Source organism: Astatotilapia calliptera, chromosome 3 (genome assembly GCF_900246225.1).
Source record: "Astatotilapia calliptera chromosome 3, fAstCal1.2, whole genome shotgun sequence".
NCBI lineage: Eukaryota > Metazoa > Chordata > Actinopteri > Cichliformes > Cichlidae > Astatotilapia > Astatotilapia calliptera.
The window spans coordinates 48,907,082-48,921,816 of NC_039304.1; the positions used below are offsets into that span (position 1 = coordinate 48,907,082).

At 40.6% G+C, this 14,735-nt stretch overlaps 1 protein-coding gene across 1 annotated transcript; it reads left to right on the forward strand.

Annotated features, from left to right (window-relative positions):
* The first annotated feature begins 11,204 nt into the window (after positions 1-11,204).
* On the forward strand, positions 11,205-14,626 carry LOC113015369 (low affinity immunoglobulin gamma Fc region receptor II-like). The gene is made up of 7 exons (XM_026157395.1): positions 11,205-11,276; positions 12,061-12,184; positions 12,446-12,490; positions 13,109-13,378; positions 13,460-13,717; positions 13,999-14,091; positions 14,499-14,626. The coding sequence occupies exons 1-7, from the start codon at positions 11,205-11,207 to the stop codon at positions 14,624-14,626; spliced, it is 990 nt and encodes a 329-aa protein (XP_026013180.1).
* Positions 14,627-14,735: the final 109 nt, after the last annotated feature.

A 14,735-nucleotide genomic window follows, 5' to 3' on the forward strand; every position in this document is an offset into this window, starting at 1 on the left:
GTATGTGTAGTGTTTTATTTTATTTTAGTTTAATCATTACATGATGGGATTAAAAAATGAACTGAATTTTCTTTGTTTCAGATGCACTTTCTTTTTGAATTGTTCCAAACAGATTACAGTTCTTTGAATACAGCAACATTTTATTGTGAAGGGGTCCTTTGTTGAGCATAAAATGGAAAATAGACTGCTGTAGCAAAATTATTAAGTCAGCATAAGAAGGATCATTCTGCATCTTTAAACATATTTGTACATTATTTTATGATTAACCTTAATAAAAGTTGATATAAATTTAAATATTTTAACCCTTTAAGACCTACCATAGAACCAAGTCCGCCAGAGCTTATATTATATTTTTACATGGTGTGGAGCCATTTTTGGGAGCATTTCAAGTTGCTATACATCAATACAACAATTATACCCCAGATTTTAATAATATGTCTGCATTAAGTGCATAGTAATTACATAAATTGCAAAAAAGTGCAATAAACTACAAAAAAATTGAAAATCGTTTTTGCTTTTTTAACATATATTTCTAGTTAGAGAAATTTAAGAGGCTTATCCCTCAAAACTGTACATACAAAAAAGTTGCACAAAATAGTTTCCTACCACAGGAAATTTATTTTGAGTGTCTTCATAGTTTTATTTTTGAAATACACCAATTTTTATACACTGCAGGAAAAATGAAAATAAATATTATACTGCAAATTTGCAAAAAAGCAGCATGTGCATCAAAATAAACTATTTCCAGCAGTGCAATATGAGTCCTAAGCATCCCAGAAACGACACAGAAAGTCATAAAGTCAAAGATAACTTTTAAAAGCACCAGTATAGGCCCTGTGGCCCTGATGGTAAAAAAAACTACATTTCCGCGAAAATGACGTCACTTCCGGTTTCGGGCAGGTAATGGCGGAAATGCTAAAGTTCGCGCTGACGTCTATTCCAACGTAGGAAGTGTTATGAACAGCCGATCGGATCGGCAAAGCGTGTTTCTGGAATATTATGTTTTTGTTCCTGCAAGCGCTTTTTATGCAGTTTTTGCAAAGCTTTATGTGGAAGGAAACCGTGACCTAGGACAAGCTGATGGCATAAGATGTAAGTACAACTCCTCTGGTTTCATATGCAAAAAAATTTATTGTGCTAGCTTACGTGGTTGCAGAGCTACTGGGATTTAAAAATAGTTACGCAAAACAGAGCGTGCCCGCTCCGACCGGCTCTAAAGGGTTAAATGCAGACTCGATGTACTGAACTACTGATGTTCAAGATCAGTATCAAAATGGGCAAGGAAGATACAGTTTGACTTTGCTCACTGACAATATGGCGAGATACCTCTGGTTTCAGAGCAGCATTAATGTGGAGTCAATGAGTCTTAACTACACATATTCAGTATTAGCTTAGTTAAAAAAAAATGACATGCAACAAATCCATCCGCTGAAATTGTGACTTAGTCATGACTATAGTGAACAGTAAACATCATCGCTGATGTTACTGTAGTTACCTCTCTGTGTCTTTCCAAAACAAGATGAATCTGGACTGTCCTCTAGATCCATAACTAAACTTTAAGCCTGTGTGACACTCAACCGTGATTAAAAAATATTTTAATAGTAACATTTATATTACGCAACATTAGAAACTTTGCCAAGTACTTTTGCAACAAAGGTGAGTGTTTTATTAAGCAAAAATGTGGCATCCAACTGATTTAGTTCAGCCTGTTGTCACAGCAGAACCAGGAACCATCGCAGAGATCCCCTCAGCGGGTCCCTACCAACCCATAGCAGAAAATCATTGATTGACGCACAACAGATGCTCTGAAAATTAGATGTTTAACATCAAGAGCATGTCTGTGTGTGATATGCTGAAAAGCAAATAGCTTAGTTCTTTTTGTTCTGTACTTCCTTTATGCCTCACAGTAAGCAGAGAGAGAACTGACTGATGACATAAGGAAGCGTGAAAACAATGAAGTCATCCAGATTCATCCAGCTTGTACTTGAACAAGCTGTACAGTACGTTTTCAGATCAGGTTTGGTGTGCATGTCTATAAATTGATATAGCTTGTGTGCATTCAGTTAGCTACAGCTGCAAGCCAGACCCATGTGGTTCTTAGTATATATAAAGTTTGCATACTAACAAAAGCAAATGTTTGTTATTTATATGTTGAACTTAACTTGATGGAACTTGTTTGATTGTCTTTGTGTTTTTACAAGTGTATGAATGCTGTTACAAGAAAAGAGCTGCACTGGCTTTCAAAGACACACTTTGGTTAACTCTTAATCTTAAAGTATTTTTAAATTTTTTTTTTCTTCGAAACAGAAACACCGAGCTTATGGTGAGCAGTCAATTGTACCTCTGAAGCATGTCTGTAGCTGAAATATGGTTGATTGCCAATATGGTTAATTGAAAAAGTGGTGTCTTGTTTAATGCTGCAGCCACATCTATTCAATAAAGCCAAAGACTTTCTATATGTGTTTGGTCTGAGTGTGTGAAAGCAAAAGACAGAAGCTCAGTAGGTATTAGTGCTTTCACTGTGAATTAACTCACTCTGTCATGTGATGCATGATGCTCCGACGTTCTGAGGTCACTACCTCGGTTATACAATGTCACAAGTTTTGTGAGGCGCTTTTGTGATTTTTAATTACATTTTTTATTTAATTACATTTTTTATTCCTCCCTGATATCCTCCAAATCTGCTGACAGTCACTGGGTGAGGCAGTGGCCATCATTGTGGTACAATTTATGCTATATTTAAAAAGAGGGGCTCATATTAGGAAGAGGAAAAGCGAACAGAATATTTAGGACTGTCAGGACCTTCAGTTTAAGCACTGTTGTCTTTGATTGTTGTTTATGATGCTCAACACAAGGCCCCGAAGATGAAGTCATGTCGAGTAATTTGTGATTCTGTATTTGGACATTAGAACTGCTTTGAAATTCACATGAGTTGTTTGCACTAAAGAATAAACCACTATCATTTCATCCGGTAATCATTTCAATGCCAGCTGTGGTCTCAAGGCTGGAGCTGAACAAACTCTCCCTGATAACAGACTGTGTTTAGACTGTTCCTTCCTATCCTACGCAAGGCCACCTGGGTTGGCTGGAAGACGTTTACTTAGCCTGGCAGGGCAAAGGACACTGTCTTAGTGTGTTTCTATAGTGTATTAAGAGTTTTTCATGTGCTATGCGCTGAGGTTTTTTTTCTGTTCTCAAACTGATCTCCCTGTTGGATTTCAGTCTGGGGTAGTTCTTTTTTCTCCTTGTCCTTCCTGATTTTGTGCATTTTTCCATTGTTTGGTTACGGGTTGCTGCTCGTGCAGCTGACCGGCCACCTACCGTGCCTGACCTGTCTCTCCAATGTGATGTTTGTGTATTGTATGTACGGTCGGCAAGGTCAGTCTCTTAATTGCCCCTTGGGGATAAATAAAGTCTTCTGAATCTGTTAAGACCTACATGTTGAAATTATCCTGTTATGTTTGTGTGATATATATTTAGAAGCTGGTCCACTTAAATAATTCCTTTAAATAAATGTGTTTATTTGATGAAGTGGTTAATGTGTTTTTCTTCTTTCTTTCGTTTTCAAGCTTATATACATGATAATTATCTTTCTTTTAGAAATATAAATATTTAGCTTTAGGCTTGATAATAAAGTGCCTCTTCCTATGACCTTCCCCATGGTGCTGATCAAAAGCTAGAATGATGCTATTGAGAGAGACAGAGAGCGGGAGAGAGAGAGCGGGAGAGAGAGAGACAGAGAGAGCGAGCGGGAGAGACAGAGAGACAGACAGACAGAGAGAGACAGACAGAGAGAGACAGAGACTTTTCACACAACTTTATTTACACCGAATTAAAAACAAAAACAGAAACAAAAAAAACTGACACAAAAATTCTACCACATAATCACAACATTCATTGTACACCAAACATTAACTAAGGTACCCAGCACACACACTCAAAAGTTAAGCACAAGTGTCCCATCCGCTCCTACTGAACACAAAACCCTTATAATGCCCCACATAGTTTCAAAGGAGTCCAGACTATTAGTCAGAGTAAAAAGCATGCTCTACTCTCAGACGGGATGCCAACAGACCCTTTAGACTTTGCACAACATCAGTCCAACCCTGACCTAGCAACTGGTTCTTCCTAGTCTCCCATATTGCCAGCTTAGCTGTGCCAAAAAAAAAATTGATCAGAACCAAGGTCCGTCTTTTCTGCACTGAATACCTAGGGCCAAAAACAAACAAAGGTACACAGAAAGTCTCCCCTAAAGATTCCACCCACTCCTGCAACAAAGAAAATAAACCCACTAGCCGCAGACAAGAGACCACTAAGTGCTCCAACGTCTCCCTCTCTGAACAAAAAGGACAACCCTCCCCAGTGCTTGGGTCCAGGTGGGCTCTGTGTCTGTTCGTGGCTATTGCTCCATATACAATCCTCCACTGGAGGTCAGCCATCCGTTTTTCAACAGGAGGCTTATACAGGACCCTCCACCTGCCTTTAGGGGTAGAATCCGAAGCAAAAAACTCAGTCCATTTTGACTCCCTGATTCCAAACCAGAGAGCGGAAATTCAGCACCTTAACACAGCATAAATAAAGCTGCTTCTTGCCACAAGAGCTGAAACTATCCAGCACTGGTGTCGCCAGGGAGAGCAGCATGCCACTCCCCTCTGGCTGCTCCTCAAAGGCAGGACTGACCATCAATGAAGGGAAAACATATTGTCATGTTTCGGCTGTGTGGCAGGCAGGGATTGGACCCAAACGCAAACTCATGGGGACAGAACTTGAACTCAAAAGCACAGCGTTATTACTGGAAAATAGAACACAAGTAATACAAAACTAAACTGGGAAAAGCTAATTATAATGCATACCAGAAGAAATGGGCAGAATCACACACAGGATGAGGGACAACACGACACTGACTCAGAGAAACACAGGGTTTAAATACACTGGGAAGTAACGAGGGGAATGAGACACAGAAGGAGAGCACAGCTGGGAGAAATCAGGACTGACGAGACAAGCAAAGCAGGACGCATTCACATAAGACACGGACCTTCAAAGTAAAACAGGAAGGATCACACAGAGACGCAAACTTGACACAGTGGAGACAGCAACTAAGAAACACAGAGACATAAACCATAAGGCAGAGGACTCTAAGAACCGAAAGACACAGAGGGAAACTCAAACATGTAGAGACAGACTTACACAGAACAGAGGGGACACAGAGAAACATGAAGGGCAAGGGATTGAAACTAGAAACAATGGAATAACTCACACAAGTACAATAATACAAAAATCACAAAGAACTAAAAACGCTGGGTCAGGAGACCCAGGACCCTGACACATATTCGCTGTCATCAGCCCATTGATCAGCTAGAACACGATCTCCAGCAAAGTCTCTCAGTGATGGCGATAGAGAGTGCCAAACTTCCTCCATAATTCTCTCCAGCACTCTGTAGGACTTAATCCCTGTGACACCACCAAGTGCACCCATAGACATCCTTGTAAGATGACCCAGTTTGACAACGCCAGCCTCCACAAACTTGGTCCTTATTGTAGCAGAATAAAATACAGTGCTGGGAAAAAAGTCATTAAAAAACAGTGGCTCCTCAAAAAGCCACATCCCAGGTCTGGGGTCGGGAGTACGTGCGACCTTCAGCGCCCGCCAGGCGTTAACCACCGAGCTGTAAAATGGCACAAGTCCAGACAGATCCACTTGATCCAACTTCAGAAGAAAGAGGTGTTTATCCAATCCAAGCCGGCCCGCTCTCCTAAGCAGCAACTGAGCAGAAGTCATCCAGCTGTGACCACAGACACACAGCAGCCTCTGTACCATCTGTAGTCTATGTTGCTGTTCTGGACAAAACATCTATTAGGCCTTGACCCCCTCCGCCACAGGAAGATACAGGCCCGCCGCACAAAGCCAATGCTGTCCCGACCAGACAAACTTCACCAGAAGCCGCTGCACCTCTTCCAGCAGACCGGGTGGTGGCACTAAAACAAGTAATGTGTGCCATAAAGATGAGGCAACTAGATTGTTAGCTACTAGAACTCTACCCCTGTAGGACAGGTAGGAGAGCAACCGGTTCCATTTAGACAGCTCAGCCTCCACCTTTTCCCGCACTCCCTCCCAGTTCTGCTTCACAAAGTCATCACTCCCCAAGTAAACCCCAAGACTTTTAATGCCCCTTTGACCCAGCAAAGGTTCCCAGGAAGCTTGGGAATACTCGACAAATTCCACTGCCCCACCAAACAGGCCTCACTCTTACCCCAGTTAACCCTAGCTGAGGAAGCGTTTCCATACAAAACCAGACATTCCTGCAATTCCTGCACATCCCTTTGATCCATAATAAAAACATTAACATCATCAGCATATGCCGACAGGATATGACAGGAGGGCTCTGAACCATATCCGGCAAAGAAAAACCCCTCAACCTGCTTCTCAGTCTACAGAGAAAAGGCTCAATAGCAATGCTATAAAGCTGTCCAGAGATAGGGCAACCTTGTCTAATCCCTCTCCGAACTGGCACAGGACAACTCAACCCTCCTCCCACCTTCACAACACAGCAAGCATCGCTATACAACAGCTTCACCCAAGTCAGAAACCCCCACCCAACACCAAAGGTCTGCAAGGTAGAAAAAAGAAAATCATGGTCCACACGGTCAAAAGCCTTCTCCTGATCAAGAGAAACGATGCCAACATTAGCATTGTACACTTCACAAATATCAAACACATCTCTCATTAAAAACAAGTTATCAATCAAAGACCTATCTGGAATACAGTAAGATTGATCCACACCAATCAGCAGGTCAATGACCATTTTCAGTCTGTTCGATAAAACCTTGGAGAGAATCTTATAGTCTGCACATAAAAGGGCCGCTGGTCTCCAGTTCTTAAGAAGGGTTAAATCCCCCTTCTTTGGTATGAGAGAGATAACTGCACGCCTGCAGGAAGCTGGAAGTATCCCTCCTACAAAACACTCCTTAAACATGTCCAGCAGGTCCCAACCCAGAAGACTCCAGAAGTGCTTAAAAAAGTCTGAAGGTAAACCATCTATTCCTGGAGCTTTGCCTGAAGCCTTCTGAGACACCGCCGCAGACAGCTCATCCAAGGTTATATCCCTGTTCAAAACGTCCAGATCCCCTGGGCTCAGCTGAGGAAGCCCCTGCAGAAGGTCCGAAGCAGAGTCCACATCACAGCCATCCGCACTAAACAAGTCCGTGTAAAAGGCCACTGCATGCCGTCTCATCTCAGCCGGATCTCAGTCATCTTTCCATCCAAAAGCTGAAGACACACCATTTGCTTTCTGTGAACCACAGATTTCCCCAAATTAAAGAAAAACGTGGTTGGAGCGTCCATGTCCTGGAGCCTGGTGAAACGTGCTCGAACCAAAGCTCCTTTAGCCCTCTCATGTAAAATATGGTTAAGCTCTTGCCTTTTAGAATGAAGACAGGCATTATCCTGCTGACCAAACTGTGAACCAGAGACAGTCTCCACATGTGTTATCCTTTTTTCAAAGTCCTGCACAGTTCTCATGATATTGGCTGTCAAAAGAAAACTATATTGCCGACAGAACACACGAATTTGGGCCTTTCCTACCTCCCACCATTGAGTAAGGGAATCAAAATCACCCTTCCGTGATCTCCAGTAATCCCAAAAATACCTAAAATTGTCACAGAATATCCGATCATGCAACAATTTTATATTAAACCGCCAAAAAGATTTGGATTTGCTGGTGGGAGATAGAAACAGCTCCAGTAAAACTAAATGATGATCCGTAAAAACAACGGGAAAACACTGACAGTTAACAATTCGAGCAGTAAATGAAACAGACACATAAAACCTGTCTAATCTCGCTGCACTAATCCTGCCATCAGTCACTTTCACAAAAGGTATACTGCCTGGATGAGGGATGCTTCATCCGCCACGCATCAACCAAATTAATTTTCCTGATAAAGCAGAAGATGACTGAAGATGCGGCTCCGCCCCAGTCCTGTCCAAAGTAAAGTCAAGACAACAATTCCAGTCCCCACCCAACACAACACAGTCCCCTTGAGCAGCACCACTTAATTTTTCTTTCAATGTTTTAAACAAAATCTCACGCTCAGACCCTAAGGTTGGTGCATAGACATTAACAAAAGTAAAAATAAAACCTTCAATTTCAGCCCTCACCAAAAGGACTCTGCCCTTTACCATCTCTATGCTGAAAATAATATTCGCATTTAGAGAAGGAGAAAATAAAATAGCAACTCCTGCGCTAAAATTTGTCCCATGGCTAAGAAACTTCTGCCCCCCAACCACAGATCCCAGTCTATTTCATTTAAACTGTCAGTATGTGTTTCTTGGAGAAAGACTATATCTAATCTCTTCTGTTTGATCACCTCATCTAATAAGGCTCTTTTATCGGCATCCCTGCACCCATTCACATTCAAGGAGGCCACCCTCAACCCGTGCACATAAGAGGAAGCCATCAAGAAAGCAAACAGAAAAACCCAGCAGAGATGAAACACCCAGTGTTGTATGATCATAACGTTACAGCGTAAAAAACTCCAGTGTCTCTACCGATTCAGACGCTTCAACTGTTTCCTCAGACCAGTAACATGTTTCTTCAGACGATAACGCTTTTTACCATCCAGCAAGTCCAATCCCACAACCTTCTGAAGAGTCATAGCTGACCGAACGAATTTCTCAACATCAGGGAAATATTCCCTAACATTCACCTTTCTACCAAAGGTGCCATCCAGAAAAGCAACGATTTCCTCCAAAGAATACAAATCCGCATTTTGAGAGACACTGTCTGCCACAGAAACATTATCAGAGTCAGAATCACTATAGACACAGCCTCAGCCGGGACAAGAGCAGCTTCGTCCCGCACTAGAGGCACAGCCTCAGCCGGGGCAACAGCGGTCTCACCCCGCGCCGAAGGCGTAGCAACGTCCAACACCTGCTGCCCGCTAACCCCCTCCCCACTATCATCCACAGCAGGTCCCACCGCAAGCTGTCTGTGAGGACACATTAATTTCTTATGACCCACATCTCCACACTCAAAACATTTCATGTTCCCATGTAGAACTAGCATACACCATGTAGAGCCCTTCTTCATGTCTGACACGGAAGGAGACATCCAGTGTCTGTGTGGGGGAGTCCAAAAACATGAACACCTGCCTCCGAAGGGACTGAACATGCGTCAACTTGGCGTCCTTACAGCCCAGACTCACAGTCCGGAAGCCACTGGCAAATCTCCCAAAGCGCTTCAGTTCCTGCTCTAAAGCCGCATTGGGAATAAACGGAGGCACCCACCGACACAGTGATCCGAGTGGAGGGCACTGCGAGGGGTGAAACCTGCATAAATTCATCGTTCAAATACAGGCCACTCTCTATCAGCTGATTGACAAACCCCTGCTCTTTCAAGAATATGACAACCGCTTTATTCATACGTGAAGCAAACGATATGTTTCCATGCCCCACCCACTCACCTACAGCCAACAGCACCTGCTCGACAGTGGTGCTCGGCTGCGGCACCACCCTGACTCCATGCTTCAAAGACAGGGACAGCGTCCCACCGGACGCCATCCCTGTCAAACTGAAACACAAACTACACAACCACAAACAGCTATGAAACAACCATACAATAAACACAGCAAGAAAAAAACAAGTTCTGCAGTCAAGCTGTAAACAACCTCATGTTAGGGCTGGGCGATAAGGCCTAAAATTCATATCACGATATAATTTGAAGCATGTGCAGTAACGCTATATATGACGATATATTCTTTTCTTCTGTATAACGTATTTTCCACACTATAAGCCACACTTAAAATCCTTTAATTTTCTCGAAAATCGAGATTGTGCCTTATGTATGAATTCTGGTTGTGCTTACTGACCTCAAACCGATTTTGCCGTGCAGAAATCTGTTAAAAAATGTTTTAGTACAACTTTGGTAAGCCGCACTGCTTGAAGGATTGTTAGAGCATTACGGCTGCTGTAGCGAGGAGCTTCGCGGAGTAATCTGGGTCCAAAACTCCGTCTGTTTCAGGTCCCAAAGTCAAAAGAGTTAAAAACGGTCTAAATTCTTTCCTCTTTAATAAAATCATCAGCGTTGCTGCTTTATCGGGTGTAACAATTAAATTTTAAATCCATGCATCCATGAAAACAGAATTTATTTAATTTAATGGAGTTAGAAGTTAACAGGAAGTTAGCTCGCTAGTTTACACCTAAACATTTCATACCATGTTCTGACTGAGAGATTTTTGAAACTAATTAAAACGTACAGCTCTGCTACCACTTCCGATATAAATGAAGACAGGAAACTAAACAGCAGTGGCGTTTGCAGGGTTACTGAAGTTGGACTACCTGGTATATAATGTTGTGCTACGTGATTGCTAGCGACACAGCTATGTTAGCATAACATTAGCACAGTGAAGCTGGAAGATGAACGCTAACTTTTTTTCTACTCGATAAAAGTTAACGTGAGGGATTCTGGTGGTCAGGGACAAATGCAATCGCATAGCAGGATGCTGTACACGGGGCAAACTTCAGTCAGGAGAACAACTGAGATTATTCATCCACAATACCAGGTTAGTAATTAATATACTGCAACAACATGGGAATAGAACAGCTGCGAGAGAATTCATCATTAATGAATCAATGTTACGGAAGTGGAGGAAGCGCAGTTAATGGCTTTCCCCATATTTCAAGAGTGCTTCATCTCTTTGCTATGACTGTCACCCGGCATAATTTGCAGATGATAATGGTTTTAGCCGCTGCATGCTTTCAACCAAAACAGGCGCAGCTTGATGACATCATCAACATGCGCTATCGCGATAGAGCGATATAGTCAAAATCTCTATCGTTGGCCAAATTTATATAGTTTCTATCGTATATCGTTTATATCGCCCACCCCTACCTCATGTCATATTCATCTTTCTTTTAAAATACTGGCAACATAACCCTCATAAAGGCACCATCCAGATCACTGTGTCTCATGTACAAAACCCTTATCATCTCTCACAGAAATCCTTAAAGCAGTCCAGTCATATTTACCTTTTAAAACTGATGATAACATCATTATAGGGGCTCTGCTAATGTTGGGAGCTCATGTTCTGTCCCTCTTTATTATAATATACTGGCAACATAACCCTCATGAAGGCACCATCCATACATAATTTTAGGGGCTCTGCTAATGTTAGGATCTTTTCAACGGGGGAATATGAGTGCTAAAACAATGGGATCAGATGTAAAAGATGTAAAAGTAGCCATTATAGAGCCTGAGTGCTCTGAGTATCAACACCTTATCGTTAGGAGAATGTGGGAGGCATAAACTTCTCATAATATGCACATGTAAATATCACTCTGGTATTAAGGAACTTTAATGGAAATGAAAGGCTCAGATCAGCCATGTCAATCTGCATAAGTGTGTGTTGCTGTGTGGGAAAATGTTTGCATTGCTTCATGATGTACTTATACATGTATTGAAAGGTACTGCCAGTACTACAGAGGCACTGACTTGTAAATTCGTCTCTGCACACTTGCAGTGTAATATGTATAAGCAAAGATACTTTTAAGGACTTTGTAAGGTACACATTGCTGCAACATATAGTGACATTTCCACTGCAGATTATCTGAAATGACTACAAGTTGTGTTGAAGGCAGCACTAGTGTGACTTTCTGGTTATAAATGGAATTACTGAGGTTTAACCCATATAACAGCAGCTTTGAAAACTATTTAGAGTTGTTTCCAGTCTGTTTTTGTGTCTGATGCAAAACATCACTGAGCTCGATGTTTATCTCTGTGTGAGAAAACAGCTTTGTTATTGATGCTGGGTTCCCACCAGTTTAATATCTGTACAACTACACGGTGCAAAATATTCATTTAGTCAGTGCTTTTGTATTAGTGAGGAATTTCAATGACTTAAAGCTACTTGAGCTTTTTTTAGTGCTACCATGGAAATTTAGTTATAAGCTGTTAGGATTACTGTGACTGGCTAGGCCATCACTGGTATAATGAAAGCATAAAAACCGTTAAATGGCTACAAATAGATTTGAAAGCATCAGTATGTGCTCTGTCTCACCTACCACAGCAACAGCTCTGCTTCTCTGAAAACTATTTTCACATAGTTGTTTTACAAAGGTCATACAGGAAGTATCTTTTGCTTGGTCTCCGGCAAGACATCATGGAGGTCAGAGCTCTGTGCATCAGACTGTGTAAGTACTGTCTCAGTTTATACATGAAAATTAAACTATAAAGAGTTTGTTAAGGTTAACAATGTTGTTAAAAGGCTGTGGTTATTTAAATCTTTCATGTGGCAGAAACCTAAGGTGACACCTTAGAAATAACAAGTACAAAGTAATGTTTCTAATCAACAACTTAACAAGGAATAGCACTATTAACTCTAAGAGTTGGCAACTCTAAAGATGTCTGAAGATGTGGGTACATCTTATAGTAACTATTTTTGGTCTTTTTAGTGATGACTCTGCTGATTCTGCTGTGTGCACATGCTCAGAAAGTTGGTGAGTAATATCTGTTTGCTTATTTATCATTTTGTGATTGGAGGAAAAGATGGTTTATTTAAACACCAAAAAGAACATTTTGGTCAATCACCACCTTTACTGGGTTTGGTCACAAAAGTTGTTATGCACATTTTATTAGTTATCACATTTTTAATTTACAACTTAAATCCATGTCTTTGGACTGTGGGAGGAAGCCGTTGAAAACCCATGCATATACAGGGAGAATATGCAAACTCAACAAAGAAAGACCCTGGCCTGGTGGAACTGAACTCATAACCTTCTTGCTCTGAGGCAACAGTGGTAATCACCATGCTGCCATCTGCAGTTAGTGGGGATAGGTTAATTGGAAAGTCTAAATTGCCCATAGGTGTGAATGCAGGAGTGAATGTGAGTGCAAATGGTTGTCTGTGTCTATGCGTTACCCCTGTGACAGAGTGGCAATCTGTCCAGGGTGTACCCCGCCTCTCGCCTTAAGACTGCTGGGATAGGTTCCAGCGCCCCTCGCAACCCTGAAAAAGGAAAGTGGAAGCGAATGATTGGATGAAACTTAAATCCAGCTCTTTGTTAATTCAGCAATAACATTGAATCTTTTTTTGTATTTTGTCATTTTTTTCTCAGATGCAGTTTTTCTTCATATTGTTCCAAACAAATCCCAGTTTTTTGAATATGAGTCAGTTAGTTTTTACTGTGAGGAGCCTTCTCATGGAGATGTGCTATATAAGATGAAGGAGGAAGTAGAGCAATGCAGCAAAACCAGTAAGAAAACAACAGTAACGACAACAGGATCAAAGTGCACCATTCATCCTCTTTATGCAAGTGACAGTGGAGAATACTGGTGTGGGACAGCAGGAGGGAAGAGAAGCAACATTATCAACATCACTGTCACTGGTATGTTTTAGTGAAGGCAGTATTTTGTCACAAACAAACACAAGTTCAACATTTTATAACTTGAAATCACCTGTCATTCAGCTGGTTCTGTGATCCTGGAGAGTCCTGCTGTTCCTGTGATGGAGGGAGAAGCTGTGACGCTGCGTTGCAGAAACAAGACGTCTTTATCCAATATCGCAGCTGATTTCTACAAAAATGGAGTTCACAACAGGAGCAGCTCCTCAGGAAGCCTGACCATCCAAGGAGTTTTAAAGTCTGATGAAGGACTTTACAAGTGCAAAATCGCAGGAGCTGGAGAATCACCAGAGAGCTGGCTGTCTGTCTCTGCGCCATGTTTCACAGGTGAGAAACAGCAATTTTTCAAAAATATTTATACGTATGTGTGAAACAAATATTTGCAAAGCTTTTCAATACGTTTTTTTTTCTTTGTGGGGTTAATCATCAGTTATTGAAGAAGGTTCTTTGGACCTTTTAGAGGACTTTGGTATAGGATTCGTAACATTTTAAACATGCAAGTGTGAAATTATTAATAGTGAAATTTATACTTAATCTTTCTTCAAACTCGATAAATGTACATTCAGCAACTTATCTAGACAGTTACAAGAAGAGGAGCCACTGTGCTGCTACTACACCTTGGATCGTTGTCACTATTTTACTGAGCACTCTGATTGCAGTGGTGGGACTCTATCACTTCCGCAAAGACTGCTACAGAGGTAAAAAAAAGGGGAAACATTTTTATATAATTAAATGTATATATACGTATATATATATATATATATATATATATATATATATATATACACACATATATACACACATATATACACATATATATATATATACACATATATATATACACATATACATATATATACATATATATACACATATATATATACACATATACATATATACACATATATATATATATATATATATATATATATATATATATATACATATTTATAGATATATATATGTATATAGATATATACATATATATAGATATATACATATACTTTATTCTTCAGTTGCTAATGTTTCTTCAGTTTCTTTAATTGCTGTATTCATCTGTTTTGATTATTGGTTATTGCAGTTATTTTTCCTTTTTTTATTGCAGCTTTGGTCTATTGGTCAACAATGGCATGTGGTTCAGGCTCAACAGGAGATCAAACAGGACAAAACGCAAACAGTAAGAAATGCCTTTACTATTATGGTGCTTTACTATCAGCAATAACACCCCGTTAGATTAAGTTTCTCATAAGAAATCTATTTTTTAATTTCATTTCATTTCATTTTCTGTTACTGTATTTTATTTTATTTTTTTACCTTATTTAATAATAACTGTGTTATCTGG

Bases quoted from the DNA above. Each gene is read 5' to 3' on its own strand.
- LOC113015369 (XM_026157395.1), top strand. From the start codon at position 11,205: ATGGGATCAGATGTAAAAGATGTAAAAGTAGCCATTATAGAGCCTGAG. The intron at 12,491-13,108 runs GTGAGTAATATC...TTTTTTTCTCAG, and splicing joins TGCACATGCTCAGAAAGTTG to ATGCAGTTTTTCTTCATATT. The intron at 14,092-14,498 runs GTAAAAAAAAGG...TTTTTATTGCAG, and splicing joins CCGCAAAGACTGCTACAGAG to CTTTGGTCTATTGGTCAACA.